The sequence below is a fragment of the Coffea arabica genome, chromosome 4c (assembly GCF_036785885.1).
Source record: "Coffea arabica cultivar ET-39 chromosome 4c, Coffea Arabica ET-39 HiFi, whole genome shotgun sequence".
Classification (NCBI taxonomy): Eukaryota; Viridiplantae; Streptophyta; class Magnoliopsida; order Gentianales; family Rubiaceae; genus Coffea; species Coffea arabica.
In genome coordinates, this window is record NC_092316.1 from 3,858,285 (window position 1) to 3,875,569 (window position 17,285).

Below are 17,285 nucleotides of genomic sequence, written 5' to 3' on the forward strand. Positions count from 1 at the left end.
AGAACATTTTCCTGTGATTTGCTCTCGATATATAATTGGACATTTTGCTTTTGGTAGGTTCACATCGAGTGAAGTAGGATAACATTTGAAACACATTTAACGCAGAACGAATGTCTTTATTTGGTCGCTATTCAGAAGAATCTGAAGGTAGAAAACACAGTGCTAGATGAATCTCAACAAAAAGTATGTTAAGCAACTGCATAACTGCTGCATACTAATTTCTAATAACTGTATACTTAACGTGAAAAGGCGCAACAAAAAAAGCTTAGAAATGCGGCTTTGAAAAATAGCCTGACTAGTAGCAAAATTCGATATGCCAAAGCAAACTTGACCACATTAGCTGCCTAACACAATGAAATAGCACTACGATTGAAAGCCACTGCCCAACTAGCTTTTCTACTGCAAGGCTCCAACTTCTATCGGTTGGTATCTTCCCAACCCTCAAATTATCATCATCCCCACGAAATCTAAGATTCGACAAGAGAAAAACAAGGGCATAAGAAAATCTAATTTCCTATTGTTTTCTCTTCCCAAACTTTTCTGGGAATGGACAACTAAAGTTTTCATTAATAAACCGGAGACGGAAAAAAGAAGACACGGAAATTTGTGAATAATTGGGAGTTCCCACATCCTCTTTTGCTCTCATCTAAACTGTGTAGTGTTGTTGGATCGTCTCGATGTCAAGACCCTTGAGCTTCACCACTGATTCCACATGCCCCTTGAGCGTATGAAGCTCCCTTAGCCTTGAAAGCCAAAGGAATACAAGCAATAAGGCAGGAAGCACAATCAAGAATTTAACTCAGTTTACGTTTAAATCCCCAACAAGGGAAATTACCTTGCGACCTCAGCACGTTTCTTGGCCTGTTCAGCAATTTCAGACAACTCTCTATAGTTGTTTTTGTCATTCAAAATATCCGAGTTCTCTGGAGGATGGAGGCCATGCAATGTGCGCTGAGCCAAAGCCCATTGTGCCTCCCTTTCTCCCCTACCATAATCCTTCTTTGTAGTGAAAGCGGTCTAAGAACCAGATGATTTGAGGCAAAGATAAGCACGTATTCTTAATCTGGGCAAGGATAATAAATGTTTTTCGTTCTTGATGAATAAACTGGTGACAAGATTACCTTGTTCTGAAGTAGGTTATTCCAAGCTCTGCCGGTCAAGCAATATCTTATAAAAAATTTCATTACATCCAGAGGGATGTAAAAGATAACACTATAGAGCCAAATCACTCCAGCCCATCCCCAGCCTATGCCATGAATATAAGCAAATTCCCAGTTTGCGTAGACCGCAATCAAAGTGGCTATCTATGGATACCAAGGAACCAATCAGCAGAATATATATATATATAGTCACAGGAATTTAGGGCGAAGGGAGGCAATAAGGATGGAATAGACTTACCAGTTGTGCTACTACAAAAGCACCCACGAGCAGAAGGCCAGGACGTTCTACAAAAGACCAGCTCCTGGACCGAGTAACAAAGATGAGTGCTTGACTAACAATACTCACTTGCAAGTAGAGTGCTGAATTTAGCTCGTGGTGCTTGTCTCTGATTGACCTTACACCAAATTTATCCTGGCATTTCAGTTGAAACATCAATTTTGGCAGGGAGGAAAGTGAGAGATTAGGATATCAGAGAAAAGGACACGAAAAGGACACCAACTGCAATATGCATCTAAGAGATATCCAAGAGGGATAATCTAGTTTTTATTGAAAGAGTAGAACCTTACCGAGAAGAAATTTGAACCTTGTGCAGCCCAAAAGAAAATGACAGTCATCACAGCAAGATAAGTGCCCAAAACTATACCAGTAGCAAAAATTTCTCTCAGCTTCCATGAGTCGGGCATGGGTGATGGTCGCACCTTGTCTTTTGAAATGGTCATGATGGTTCCATCATTTAGGATGGCAATAATTAGAACCATGAATGGTGAGAAATCGAACTTCCAAATAAGTGCAATGAGCATAAAACCAAGGACAATTCTGATTGTAATGGAAACTGCATATATGGTATAATTCTTCATTCTCTGGAATATAGCTCTACTTGTCAAAACAGCACTAACTATCACGCTAAGTCCTGGCTCTGTCAGCACTATGTCTGATGCACCCCGGGCAGCATCGGTGGCATCAGCCACTGCAATTCCAATATCAGCCTTCTTTAGTGCTGGGGCATCATTCACACCGTCTCCTGTCATCCCACAAATGTGCTTTCTCTCTTGCAGCTTTTTCACAATCTCATATTTATGTTCTGTATTCATCCTTAGGTAGTGTTAGAACATTTCAAAGAACTATTAGCTGAACATATCAAGTAAAACGACTCAATCACTCAGCATTCCTACTGGAGAGGCTAAATGCGTGCTTCTTCACTACAGCTGGATTGCAAAATATAAAACATAGTATCTCAAGTCAAGTGTGACTTAAGCTTCTCCAATAGCAACTTCATAAAACTCAAAACTCTAAGCGGAAGGTTTGTTGGATGTAAAAATGACAAGACATTAAAATAGAGAGAGATGGCCGGCTCACCAGGGAAGACGCCAGCAAAGCCATCTGCCTTCTCAATGAGCTCCTCAACAGGAAGGTTAGAAATGGTTTCATCTTTGTGTTGACCGAGGAGGGACGAAGAAGGATACATGTTGATCCCCATGCCAAGCCTTCGACCAGTCTCCTTGGCAATGGCGAGCTGATCGCCAGTAATCATCTTAACATTGACACCTAAGTGTAAGGCACGTTTGATGGTTTCTCCACTATCATGCCTCGGAGGATCAAAGAGAGGCAAGAGTCCCACAAATACCCAGGGTCCTCCCTGACCCTCCTTGGTCTTCTCTGGTACGGTCTGCAAAAGAGGGACAGGCAAGTTTAGTAGTACTAGGTACCATTTGTAAAGCTGAGAGCCCAATTATCATAGCCCAAGCACAACAGCCCGTCGTGCGAGCCTCCCACAGGGGCCCACTATGTCAAAAGCGAAGTATTCTCTTAACCTTTAGCCTCACACTCTACTGCATTATTCATTCTAGTTCCCACGGTCTTTCTACTAATAATTGACGTAAAAACAGTCAGTCAAAATAATTAATTTGAATTGAACTTGACCTCTTATTATGAGTTCTTATCAAAAATTGACCAGAAAAGTAACCCAATTAAATGAGATTCACTAGCTTGCCTGTTGGGCAACAGCAAGAGAGCGAAGACCCCGATCAGCAAACTTGTCAATTATAGAATGAAGTTTCCTCTTCATATCTTCCCTTAGGCCACATAAATCAGCAATCTGGAGAAAGATCTCAGATAAATAGGCAAGTGTTAGACTTGAACCTAGGATCAGATATAAGATAAAACCCTAGACTTTGTGTTTTACCTGTTCAGGAGCACCTTTGCTGACTCTATACCAATCTCCACGGGAGTCAAAATAAGTGATAGCAGTGCGTTTGTCTACAGGATTAAAGGGAAGAAAATGCACCTCAGTAATATCCGCTCTTGCCTGGTAAATTCAAGCATCAAAATCAGCATCATAAAAGGTCAATGATTTATGCAAAGTAACGAGCTTGGGGTAGAGGGCGATGACAATCCATGTTGAATGACATTAATGCAAAAAGTTGATTTAGTTTCACATCATGTACAACTTCTATCAAGCTAGAGGTGGAATCAGCAGTGCGGATGATTATAAGGGTTTTTTACGTAACCTTTCAAGACATAAGTTATCAAAGCTACACAATAAAATGGGCTCATTCTTTTTCATTTTTTCAGTCAAGTTGCACCTGAGAGGTCTCTAAGTTGCAAATCAAAGTCTGATCATAGGATCCAATGAAACACTTCACAAGTACAGCGAATGTGAGAGAAGTAAAAAACTGTTTATACCTCTCTTGGATCAGCCAACATTCCAACTATGCAAGCATCAATGGCATCTTGATTCTCCACCCTGGAAGCCCTAGCTCCAAGAAGAATTACAGTATCCCTATCCACATCTTTTGTAAACACCTGCACCATGTGACAAACATTAAAGAAAAAAACTGAAGTTGGCTGAAGCTCAAGCTGATTCATATTGTCTGTAAAAGCTATAGATTGGGACCAACCTCAATTAGGTTCTTGTCTACTGTAAGCTTGTTTAAAGTGAGAGTTCCTGTCTTGTCACTACAAAGGACATCCATCCCAGCCATCTCTTCTATAGCAGTCATCCTCTTGGTGATAGCACCTTGCTGTGATAGCCGGTGGGACCCAATTGCCATTGTCACGGACAAAACTGTTGGCATAGCAATTGGAATGCCACCAATGAGAAGCACCAAGAGATTATCAATCCCATCTCTATACCTGCGTTTCTGAATTGGGAACATCACCACCACCTCTACCATTATTCCCACAGCAATGGAACAAATGCAGAAGTTGCCAATGGCAGTCAACACCTGATCGAAACCATCAGAATGCAAGTCAGAAAATGTCAAATCACCAAAAGTTGAAATAGATGAATGTTTGATGTCAAGCTATGGGAAGATCTCTATTTGAGTAAGTTATTTTGCAAAAAGCTTGTTGGTGATGCAAAAACTTCATTCAGAATACGCAAGTCCCAGAAAGCATCGAGGCTAAAAATAAATAGAAATCACCTTCCTGAAAATGTAATTTTCGCGTTCCTTTTATCTTGTCATTTACGGGTTTGTGACTAATGTCTAGTACTTGGTGTAGAATATCATTATCAGCTCACATAATGTGTGAGGCAACAATATAGAGAACCTACCTTCTGGAAATGGCCAACTTGGTTGGTGCTGTCAACAAGATGAGCTGCTTTTCCGAAAAAGGTGTTAATTCCAGTGGCGATCACAACTGCCTCAATCTCGCCTTGTTTACAGGTGGAACCAGAAAACACTTCGTCGGCTGGGTTCTTTGTCACGGGCAGCGACTCACCAGTAAGGGCAGATTGATCAATCTTGAGAGGATCCCCCTCCAGGAGACGAGCATCAGCAGGGATGATATCTCCCAGCTTGATGCTTATTATATCACCTGGGACCAGTATGGCCGCTTCCTGCTCCATCCATCTACCATCCCTCAACACCTACACAAAACAAATATAACAGCATACACCAATTCATAATTTGTTTATCACACTGGCTTTGTTGTTGGATTCAGACTTTGCTTCCGGTAATTCAAGTTGTCCACAACCTTCTGCTAACGAAAACTACCTTTGTTTTTGGTGCAAGACCGGCCATTAGAGCTGCTGCAGCATTGCCAGCATTGTTTTCTTCAACGAAGCTTATGGTGGAGTTGATAACCAGCAGAATTATAATGCCAAGAAAATCTTGCCAATCTGGAGGCTTGCCCTGCAAGTTTTTCATTGTACTTTAAGAATTAGGGATTTAATCCAAGACTAAGAAACCGATTAAATATTTTGGGTATGGAAAAGAAAAGAAAACTAAGGAAACAAGAAAAACAAAAAGGTACAAGAAGCACCTGTCCATTTGCCAAGGCAATGGCTATGACTGCAGCTGCTTCCATGACCCATGACAAAGGGTTCCACATAAAACCCAAGAACTTGAGAATTTTGCTTTCCTGTTTGAAGAAATTTTTAAACGAGTTTCATCACCGTACCCATAATAACGAAGCAGGTAAACTTGATACAACTGAAACAGAGCAAATGAAATTTGCCTTTTTCTCCTCTAGCTTGTTAGGCCCAAAGATTTGGAGCCTCTGTTGTGCTTCCTGGGTGGTCAATCCTTCCCTTGAGCAATTTAGCTGTTCAAATACTTCTTGAACCGGTATGCTCTCCTTTACGTGAGCAAAAACAAAACCCGTTAACAAACAGCACCTCTTAGTGCAGATTGCTTAGTGAATGAGCTCAGATAATGTATTCTTCCATTTCTTTACAAAACTTTAAAATTTTCACCTGATCATTTATACGTATGTCTATACACTAGAAATAAACACAGCAATATGAAATAAACCATTTCTCGACCCTTGAAAGTCAATTTTCCGAATATCAACCCTTTCAAAATATACAATCAGATAAAATAATCAATCAGAAAACAAACCCCGAATCACTTATATAAATTAGACATGGAGTGAATTTAGTAGTGTTTGACGTGCAGGTTGATGCCAAACAGTTCTCAAACAGGTGACATGAATCCACGGCTCATCATCTTCTCTCAGATGCAAACATTTGTAAACCAAAAAAAGTAAAAGACGATACTTGAAAGAAGCAACAATAAAAATTGAAACATATATCACTTTCGGCTTGCGAGTACTAACAGCAAATATTAATGCATCAACTTAACCAAATAAAAAAAAGAAAAAAGAAAAATCGAGACAGCTTAACTAAAATAAATCTAAAAATTAATATCGGAACAAGATTTCTTTCTTTCGGGTTCAACTTTCATAATAGCGATTTTCGAATCTACTGTTTTGAAAGAACAGCCGCAGAGAATATTCATACGTATATAATATATATATATATATATAGGCAAGATATAAACGCATATCAAAATTAATAATCAGAGAAAAACAACCAGATATAAGTACGAAGAAAATAAAAATGGTTGCAATCAACGAAACAAGAGAAGCAAGAAAACAGGCCCCGTACAAGATCAACATTCTCCTTCCTAATCTCTTCCAAGCTGATACTTCTGTTGTCCGCCATCGCTCCTGGGAATCTTCAAATTCTGTCCCCTTGGATTCAATTGATCTATGATATACTTACGTAAATATTTCTTCTCTAAATTAGAGATTCAAAAAATTGATTGTATCATGGAACTGCATGGCTCTCGACTTCTACTAAGTCACAACTTGCAAATACTCTCCCTACTAGTTTACTATTATATTATTATTATTATTATTTTTTTTTTGTGGGTAAAAAGATAGTTGTGATGGGAATGGGCTAAATATATACGAGGAAGAGGAAGAATTTGATTCCTTTTCTACTATCAGTTTCCTTCTTTTGGTAAATTCTCAGCCTTTGCTTTGTAACGAACCTACACAATCGCTTTGTTATATCGCAATGCTATTTTTTCAGCATGTGTCGAAATATGACTCGGATGTGATCGTTGAGATAATTCTTACTATTACTGTATAAATTACTGCAATTTACATTTCCAGGTTTTTGGAGGACTTGAGTGCAAAATAATGGACAGATGGCCTCGTTGATCATAAACAGAAGAATGAAGGAGCGGGAGTCTTGTCAATTTTGTAGCCCAAGTCATTCGGCTGAGTGTGGCTATTGTCTAGTATTTTACTATTCCCTTCTTGAACGAGATTTTTTTTTTTTTTCCTAAATTCAAGGTCAAGTAATATGAGTCCACGTATCTGTTGGATTTATGAGGGTTTAATTTTGAGGCAATTGAGGAAAGCTGGGGATAAGCATGAGAGGATGATGATGATTTATAAAAGTCAATTTTTGAAAGTGGAATAAATAGAAAATCAATCCATTGGATTTGGGATGTGGGATTTGTCAGTTTAAAATTTGTAAGTTAACGGAAGGATTTCTTACTTTAAAAGAATAAAATTTACTTGATTTGTTGAGATCCTATAGTATTGCGAGTTTTTACTAGGTCAGATTGCGTTAGAATACTGTCTACTATTTCACTTTTTAAGCTGTATCATTACATTTACCAAGGAGTCCACTGGCATCTGGCAACTGCCAATAATAACTTTTTCTCAGTGCAAGTAGTATTTTGTCTAGAAGACAACGAAACCTACATGAGAATTGGAAAACAACGGGTTAATTCCATTTTGTCCCTTCAAACTTTGGGCGATTACCCACTTCAGTCCCTTAACTTCAAAATGGGACACTTAAATCCCTAAACTTATGAATTGCTCCCAATTAAGGAAAATTGTTGACAGAATCCTGATTGCCATTGGTGGTCGAAGTGCGTGGCAAACACTCTCCGTTAATGAAGATGGGGGAATATTGTTACTGAAAATGATAAGGACATAAACGTAAATTTGGGTCGTAAATTAAGGACAAACAAAGACAAATTCCAGAGAAGGGAAAGTGCGAAACAGTCAGAGAGTGGTCGTTTCTTTCCTCTGTCTTGGATGAAAAAATAGAGAGGAGGGGTAAAACCAAAGTGTGTAAAAATTCGAATGATTGTTGCTGAAAAACACTGAAGATTGCAAGAATGGGAAGAAAGCGAGTCAATGTGAGAGAAAAAGGGTCCGTGTCCGCAGCGAAACAATGGAAAGCAAAAGAGAAGACAAGTACTGGTATGAGAAAAATATTTTAGAGTTTTTTGTGTACTTTAATTGAATTTAATAATTGGAATTTGGGTAAGAATATACGGTAGCAGTAGAAAAACGTTTTAAAGCCATAAGGATTGTAGAAAAGTTAGGGTTTTGGATGGTTGTGGAATGCATGTCCAAGGCATTATATATTTTTGATGGTACTGTTAGTGGGTCTGCATATTTTACTGAAAAGTGAGTGTTGTGGGAACCCTAATGTTCCTTCTGTTGAAGACATTGTGGTCCCAAATGCTAAAAATGTTGTTAATAATTAATGGGTTAATTATTAAAGATTTATTTTTTTATTTAACCAGAGTGTGGTCCAAATGACATTTTGCCCAACTCATTTTCCTTGGCGATACACCATCAGGGTGAGTTCAGAAGCTCTCCCAGCAAAGAATACGTGGGAGGAAGGGTAGACTATATAGACAACTGTAATGCTGAAAAATGGTCACTACAAGTGCTTGATGAATGTGCAGTAAGACTAGGATACCCGAAAGATGCTCGTTTTGGGTGGTATGGTAGGATTCCTGGTATGCCGCTTGAGACTGGACTATATTTTTGCATGTGTGATTGGGATTGTGATCTTCTAGTAAACACATTGCCACTGAATAGAGTGGCAGAGGTTTATCTACAAGTTGGCACTGATGATAATCCAGTGAGGTTTCAAACTCAAAAAACAGAGTATGTAGACATGCCTGAAGGCCACAAAACTTCTGCTAAGCAGGATACAAAAGATAAAGAAACATCTGAAATGGACAGTGACATAGCAATACTGGAAGAAGTTGACTTCAATGATATGGACAACAGAAGGAAAAATGTGGCTGATGACAACAGTAATGAAGTTGCTACAAACAGTCATGAGAATTTTGATTCCAAAAGTCCTAATTTGCAACAAGAAGAGGACAACAAGAGAGATAATGCAGGGGAAGAAGCACAAATGGCAACTGATAATGATATCCAAGCTGATGAGACTGATGTGCAGGCTGATAATAATGTGCAGGCTAATGATGATATGCAGGCTGACGACAAGTTCGATGATCCAGATTATACGGGGCAAGTTGAGGAGGATGTTTTATTTGATGAAGCCTTAAAGATTGGACAACAATTTGGCGTGCATAAAGGAGCTCCTGAAGTTGGACCTTCTACCAGCAAAGACAGAAGAAAGAAGAGAGCAAGTAGGGAAGGAGAAGCTGTTGACGAAGTAAATATTTGTGATGAGCCTGACATGGTTAATGTGGAGGATATGCAGTCAGAATATGAAATAGATTGTTCTAGAGAGTTGAAGAGTGAGAGTGAATCCGAAGACGAAGATGGTCGTAAGAGAAATAAGAAGCCTAAATTTTCAGTTTTTAATGAGAAAACTGAAATGAGAAGTCCAAGATTTAAGGTAGGCCAGAGGTTTTCATCAGTTGTTATTTTTAGGTTGGCTGTTAGAATCCAGGCTATTATGGAGGGAAGGGATGTCCAATTCATAAAAAATGACACATATAGGGTACGGGTGAAATGCAGAGGCTGTGAATGGCAAATTTTTGGCTCAAAAATGCAAGGTGAAAACACTTTCCAGATCAAGACACTTAGCAAGGAGCACACCTGTGGACGTGTCTTCCATAATAGAAACATGATATCAAAACTAGCTACCAGGTTGTTTGTAGATGAGGTGAGAAAAACACCATCCATGACAGTCCAGGAGCTCATGACTAGGGTGACTGAAGAATTAAATGTAGATTGCAGTCTTAAACAAGGCTATAGGACAATGAAAAAAGTAAGAGACATAATTGAAGGCAGTCATGAAAAACAGTATGCATTGTTAGAGGACTTCTGTGGTGAATTGAGGAGAGCAAATCCTGGATCGACAGTGTTCGTTGAGACGGATGAGGATGAGGATGGGATTGTCAGATTCAAAAGGCTTTACATGTGCTTAGAGCCATTGAAGAGAGGATTTCTAAAGGGCTGTAGGCATTGGATTGGGTTGGATGGGTGCTTCTTAAAGGATACATATGGTGGACAACTACTTACAGCCGTGGGTATGGATGGAGATAATAAAATGTTTCCACTAGCTTTGTCAGTTGTTAGAGTGGAAAATTATGACAATTGGAGCTGGTTTTTGGGATTGCTTGTACAAGATTTGGAAATATCAGATTCCAGTAATTGGTGTGTCATGACTGACAAGCAAAAGGTATGATAAATTGTATTAGCACTTATTTATACAGCAACTTTTTATTTAATAACTCAGGTACAACTTTTTATTTAAGCCAAGTTGTATTCAAACGTGTACAGGGACTAGTTCAGGCAGTTAGAGACAAAATGCCACAAGCTGAGCACAGGTGTTGTGTGCAACATCTATACACCAATTTCAAACAGATTCATAGAGGCCTGCCCTTAAAAGAAAGACTTTGGAAATGCGCAAAAGCTTCTTATGTTACCCACTGGAAAGTCGAAATGGAACAGTTGGGGCAAGAATATGCAGCTGCGCATTCTTGGCTTGATGAAAAAGATCCCAAAACTTGGTGTAGAGCCCATTTTAGATGTGGATTGGATTGTGATATTTTGGTAAATAATATGTGTGAGTCCTTTAATGCAGTAATTTTAAAGGCCAGGTCACTACCAATCATATCCATGCTGCAGACCATTTATTTGTACCAGCTGAAGAGGATGGAGAGGAACAGGGAAGCAATGTCCAAGCACGAAGGTTAAGACACATTTTATTTATTTACTAGTATTAAGGTCAGTTCATAATTTCTTTGAGAAATTTATGACCAATTTATTGTTTTCATTTTGTATTCAGGTCTTCTTTGTCCAGCAATATTTGAGATATTGGAAAAGGCTAAGCAAGAGCAGTGTATGTGCATAGCGTCATATGCTGGGACAATGAAGTATCAGATAAGCTGTCCATTTGAGGAGCAGTATATTGTTGACATGGCTGCCAAAACCTGTTCATGTAGAAAGTGGCAATTAAGGGGAATACCATGTGGCCATGCTGTAGCTGCCATCAACAGGAGACATGAAGCACCAGAGAAGCATGTTTCCAACACCTACTTGAAGATCACGTATCTACAAAGTTATGAACCTGTACTTAATCCAATCAATGGTCCTAATTTGTGGGAGCACATAGACCTTCCAGCAATGAAGCCTCCGACTTATAGAAGATTTGCTGGAAGGCCAAAGAAAATGAGAAAAAAGGCTTCAGAAGAAGACAGACGGGACATCTGTGTCAATCCAACTAAACCTCACAAGGTTAGCAAGGTTGGCACCATGATGAGCTGCAGCCGCTGCAAAAAATACGGACATAACAAAAGAGGATGTCCGGATAAAAATAAGCAAACCACTGAGGGGACAACTACAAGTTCAGCAAAGGAGAACAGTGATATTGGAGATACAGGCCCATCTATGCAGCCAAGTACTAACGAGGCTTGTCCAAGTGATGTGACCGTTGACATACTTGGAGTAAGTACGCAACAGAGTCACACAGGTCCATCTCAAAATTTGGATGCCAATCAGCCAAAACAAGGGGCACAAGAACCAGTGACAAAGAAAGGAAGAAAATGCTCATTTTGTCGTAAGCATGGTCACTCAAAGAATAGTTGTAAGTTGAGGCAATGGACCTTTAGAAGCTCACTGGACATGACTGGAGACTTGGGATTCAAAACTGTAAAAATACGGTCTGATGATCTGGAAAACCCATATAATCATGCTCAAAATAGTTCTGGGCATGTGGAAAAGAGTCCTACAACAACTCATGTAAGTGGTCTCCATACATCAGGTATTTATTTATGGGTGTCATGTCTTATTGATTCATGTTATGTGCTTGTTTGCAGTTAAGCTCCAAAGCTGATGGTCGCAAACTTTATTCCCACAGCCACGGAGTAACGATGAGAGCACCACACTCATACGTGGACTTGGGGACAGCCTCTCATTCCAGCAGTGGACTTAAGCCAGCACAATTCACATGGCAAGGCAATTTGTGTGTTAACCTGTCTACATTACAGACAGCTGCGGGACATGCGAAGGAGTCACTTGGAATTGAAAATGTGCAGCTCCATGGGAATGGAAACCAATCTGTTAAGTTGGGAAAATTGCAGCAATAGGCCAAATAGCCTTCAAGCATGAACTAACTGATGCTGGACAAACCAACTCAAGAATTGTACAGGCATATAGCCTTTTTTATTTTGCAGATACAATCAAATTGGGCAGTAAAAGCCTCTGTTTTGCTAGTCCAGATGTGGCGAACTTTTGTTCAACTCATATAGTCCATTGGAACTAAGAATTTTTTTGTTAATATGGAATTTTTGTTAGCCTCTGTTTTTGGTAGCCTCTGTTGTGGAACTCATATAGCCTTTGTCTTGCTAGTCCAGATGGGTGAAATTCAGAGGCTGTTAATGTGGAATTTTTGTCATTCCTGGTATTGCTATTATGTATTGGATGATTTGTTGAATGATCAAAGGTTTTTGCTGAAAATTTTATGTTCTGAGTTGATTGCTGTTGTTAATGTGACATATATTACTTGCAATAAACTTTACAAATTGGGACACTAAAATCCCTAAACAACAAATTCTGATTACATAGCAGGTCCAACGTTCACAATTATGGGACATAGCAGGTCCACTATATCCCTAAATTTGATACAATACATTTAAAACCCATCTACCACCACTCAGGTCATTTCACAAATACATTCATCAGACAAAGCTTTCACCAGTCACAAAAATTTAAAACAATGTGGTACATGTTCACAAGCAAGATGGTGAAAATCCCGACTGTATAATAACGCTGAAACCCGCAAGCGGGATTCTGTGTTTTTCCTACTTCAACGTTACCTCGCATGCGGATTAATGTTATATTTTATGGCGAGAAGAAAAAATTGCTAATTAGGCTTTTTGGGCATTATAAGTAAATATTTAAATTAATGACCATTAAAAAAAAGGGTTGTATAAATTGGCAGTTAAGTTTTCAAAATGAATTTGGACGAATTTGTAAAAAGTTAGAAGAAATAGGTTGTAAACGAGTAATTGGGTTGCCAAACTCGTTTTCTGACTTGTCCATTGAACTACATTTACTCATATCGCCCAAGAATAGATGGGTATGGGAATCATAAAATTTTACTTATGGATATAAATAATTGGGTAACGCAACCGACCCAATTAACCCATCTACCACCACTCAGGTTATTTCACAAATACATTCATCAGAAAAAGCTTTCCACCTGTCACAAAAATTCAAAGAAATGTGGTACATGTTTACAAGCAAGCAGGTTAACATCCCGTCTGCATAAGAACGCTGAAACCCCCAAGTGGCATTCTGTTCCTTTCCTATTTCAACGTAAGATCGCATGTGGGTTAATGTTATATTTGATGGCGAGAAGAAAAAATTGCTAATTAGGCTTTTTGGGCATTATAAGTAAATAATTAAATTAATGACAGTTAAAAAAAGGGTTGTATAAATTGGCAGTTAAGTTTTCAAAATGAATTTAGACGAATTTGTAAAAAATTAGAATAAATGGGTTGTAAACGAGTAATTGGGTTGCCAAACTCGTTTTCTGACTTGTCCATTGAACTACATTTACCCATACCGCCCAGGAATAGATGGGTATGGGAATCATAAAATTTTTCTTATGGATAAAAATAATTGGTTAACGCAACCGACCCAATTAACCCATCTACCACCACTCAGGTCATTTCACAAATACATTCATCAGACAAAGCTTTCGTCCTGTCACAAAAATTCAAAGCAATGTGGTACTTGTTCACAAGCAAGCAGGTTAAAATCCCGCATGCGGGTTAATGTAATATTTGATGGCAAGAAGAAAAAATTGGTAATTAAGCTTTTTGGGCATTATAAGTAAATATTTAAATTAATGACAGTTAAAAAAAAGGGTTGTATAAATTGGCAGTTAAGTTTTCAAAATTAATTTAGACGAATTTGTAAAAAGTTAGAATAAATAGGTTGTAAACGAGCAATTGGGTTGTCAAACTCGTTTTTTGACATTTCCATTGAACTACATTTACCCATACCGGCCATGAATAGATGGGTATGCGAATCTTAAAATTTTACTTATGGATATAAATAATTGGGTAACGCGACCGACCCAATTAACCCATCTACCACCACTCAGGTCATTTCACAAATACATTCATCAGACAAAACTTTCACCTGTCACAAAAATTCAAAGCAATGTGGCACATGTTCACAAGCAAGATGGTTAACATCCCGACAGCATAAAACGCTGAAACCTGCAAGCGGGATTCTGAAAGTGCTGGTAATTACATAGTCAGCAAAAGCAAGAATTTCCTTCCTGCACCACTCAAAAGGTCCACTACTTAGCAATGACAGACAAAGGTGGTCCCATATTTGAGCAAACAAAACGGGCAGTCCGGCATAAGCAGTTGCTTCTTCTACAACTCATTTTGGACATTCTCCCCCAGATTTGAACAAAAACAACCACATGACAATGGCAACCCAGTGGATAATCAAGTACATCCTTAGCTTCCTTACTTTCGATTGTTGGCACCTTGAATTTTCTTTCAACCTATCCAACTCAGCTTCCATCTTGTTCATCGACCTTAGCAGTCCAGGTATTATTTCTTTTGACCTTTGACACATCTCAGGATCAACCCAATCCCAGTATATGCAGCCTCCTTGTTCCTAGTTTGACAAGAACATTATGTTTGCAGACAAGATTAGGTGGCTGCAATTCATACAAACCCAAAATAAAAAACAAGTATAAACACAAAACCCTAATTTCCCTTACTCTGTACTTGGCATATCGACAAAACCTTCTTCCTGGGTTCATGGCAGTCCATGATGTCATCATCAATGTTTGCTTTCCACAATCACAAAATTGCCTCACCATTTCTCTTTGTTTGTTGAACCATGCGTTGGGTTCTCCTTTTCTTCTTCCTGCCCTGTGGATAGCAGAATGACAGCTTGGGTCTCTCAGCATACCGACCTGAAGTGCCCTTTTATGATTTGGATCGGGTCTACATTATCCATCTGAAGTGGGTAGCATGGAGGGAAACTTTCCCTCCATATTTCACCATTTTTTTTAATCTATATATGTGATTTTTTGTGAATTTTCATTGTTGCCCTCAGTCAAAGGACAGTGTTTGCCACGCTCTTCAACCACCAACGGCAATCAGGATTCTGTCAACAATTTTCCTTAACTGGGAGCAATTCATAAGTTTAGGGATTTAAGTGTCCCATTTTGAAGTTAAGGGACTGAAGTGGGTAATCGCCCAAAATTTGAGGGGACAAAGTGGAATTAACCCGGAAAACAACTGTATAGGGTTTCCTCAAAATCAAAAGGTCTAGCTAGCTCTGGCCTTTTACAGGTTTAAGTCGGGGAAGCATTTAGCATCCCAAACACGTTGCAGTTGAGACGCGGTAGCCCAAGTTGTACATAAACTTTGAAAGGCCTTTTCAAGACCAACCCACAAGCTAAAACAAACCCAATCCTTAAATCTTAATAAGAATTGAATTAAAAAGAAAGAACTAACTCAGCCATGCTAATACGACTTAGGAGAAATAATTTCTTTTAATGTCACATATTTCAAATTTTAATTCAGTGTCTCAAAATCATAAGAAGACTTTGCAGTTTGTAACACTTGAAAGACAAATATTTTCTGTGGGTATGCCAAGTATTTTCGGTTAGTTTCTTTTGATGAGCAATATAGCGAACTATAGCAAGTCCAATATTGTCACTTTATATTAGGGCCGTAAACGAATCGATCCGCCGCGAATGACCTAAGTCCGAGCTCGACTTGAGTTTCGAGTCGAGATCGAACTGACAAAGTCGAACTCGAGATCAAAAATACTAAACTCGTTAACTCGTGAATCAGCTCGAATTCAATTGATTATATATTGATCGAGATCGAATCGAATTTGAACTAACCAAGTCGAATTCGAGTTCAAAAATACAAAACTCGTTAGCTCGCGAGTCGGTTCGACCTCGATTGATTATATATATATATATATATATATGTATATTTATTTATTTTAATAATAAAATTATATATATTTATATTTCTAATATTTTATGATTTGTTAAGAAAAATTTATTATTCTATTCATTTTTAAAAAATAATAAAAAATAAAATAATTATTTTTTTTATTTTTTAAAACTCGAGCTCGACTCGAATTTGAGTCGAATTTGACATTTTGAGTTCGTCGACTTCGAGTTCGAGTTTCGTAAAATTATGTTGAGGTTCAATTCGATTAAGTTGAAACTCGACTCGACTCGAGTCAACTCGTTTGCACCCCTACTTTATATAGAATGACATTGTTCTCAAATGATTTTAGATTTTAATTTTGAAAAAATAATTTTATTGTGTTCTTAACTACTTTTATATTCTAATTTTGAATTTTTTAAACCTAAAAGGGTTCAAAATCAGAAGCATCTATTTTGGTGCTCTTTTATTCTGATTTTTTAAAATCAACTTTTACACAATCATAAGTAGTTGAGAACAAAGTCAATATACATAGAAACTCTCTCTGACCATTCTGTCATGCATGTCCACAATTTCTATACCAAGAAAGGATATATATATATTTTTTGACCATTTGCAATGGCGCCAATCTAGGGAGTTGGATTATGTCCTCTTGCATGTCTCTACCCTAAAAAAAATTGTTTTCTCTTTATCTTATATTATTCGGAAAATGAGGATTTATCCCTGCTTTCAACCTTATTTCCTTGCATCAAGATATGATAAATAAATTGATTATGTGTTCCTCTGTAATCATCTTTGTTATCCTTCTTGTCGCATTCATGATATTTCAACCTTATAAAATTGGACTCAAGAAATTAATCTATGTATATTGGAAAATTACTTAATAGAACAGAATAAACCATGTTTAGACTGCTAATCGCGAATACTACTATTCCAACCTGTTTTTCCCAATCATGTCGTAAAAAAAGGAAACAAACTGTGCTGAAAACTGGACTCCGAAATGTTAAGTTCAGGAGTAAAGGGTCATGTCCCACATTGGTTTGAGAAACGGAGAAAGAGTGATTAATATGTAAGTAAAGGTTCAAGACCTAATGATTTAAACTTTTGGGTTAGATTTGGGTTCCTAACTTACACATTGGACTCTTTGGTAGACTCTCT

General features: G+C 38.2%; 3 protein-coding genes and 1 long non-coding RNA gene across 4 annotated transcripts; 2 read left to right on the forward strand and 2 right to left on the reverse strand.

The window, feature by feature from the left end:
• Positions 1-212: 212 nt before the first annotated feature.
• LOC113739638 (plasma membrane ATPase 4) lies at positions 213-6,757 on the reverse strand. Its single transcript, XM_027266904.2, has 15 exons — positions 6,551-6,757; positions 5,620-5,739; positions 5,425-5,523; positions 5,157-5,294; positions 4,715-5,029; positions 4,059-4,385; positions 3,844-3,963; positions 3,344-3,466; positions 3,152-3,256; positions 2,518-2,827; positions 1,728-2,242; positions 1,399-1,572; positions 1,122-1,304; positions 836-1,017; positions 213-743 (listed from the first exon to the last, which is right to left on the reverse strand). Exons 1-15 carry the CDS (start codon positions 6,605-6,607, stop codon positions 647-649), a joined length of 2,865 nt encoding a protein of 954 aa, XP_027122705.1. The 5' UTR covers positions 6,608-6,757; the 3' UTR covers positions 213-646.
• A 3,869-nt stretch (positions 6,758-10,626) lies between these two features.
• On the forward strand, positions 10,627-11,330 carry LOC140005031 (uncharacterized). The gene is made up of 3 exons (XM_072045100.1): positions 10,627-10,876; positions 10,973-11,234; positions 11,300-11,330. Exons 1-3 carry the CDS (start codon positions 10,627-10,629, stop codon positions 11,328-11,330), a joined length of 543 nt encoding a protein of 180 aa, XP_071901201.1.
• An 83-nt stretch (positions 11,331-11,413) lies between these two features.
• Positions 11,414-12,642, forward strand: LOC113740093 (uncharacterized). Its single transcript, XM_027267602.2, has 2 exons — positions 11,414-11,925; positions 12,003-12,642. The coding sequence occupies exons 1-2, from the start codon at positions 11,440-11,442 to the stop codon at positions 12,270-12,272; spliced, it is 756 nt and encodes a 251-aa protein (XP_027123403.2). The 5' UTR covers positions 11,414-11,439; the 3' UTR covers positions 12,273-12,642.
• Positions 12,643-14,676: 2,034 nt separating this feature from the next.
• On the reverse strand, positions 14,677-15,442 carry LOC140004879 (uncharacterized). Its single transcript, XR_011812704.1, has 2 exons — positions 14,933-15,442; positions 14,677-14,826 (listed from the first exon to the last, which is right to left on the reverse strand). It is a non-coding gene; the product is annotated as an uncharacterized lncRNA (long non-coding RNA).
• Positions 15,443-17,285: the final 1,843 nt, after the last annotated feature.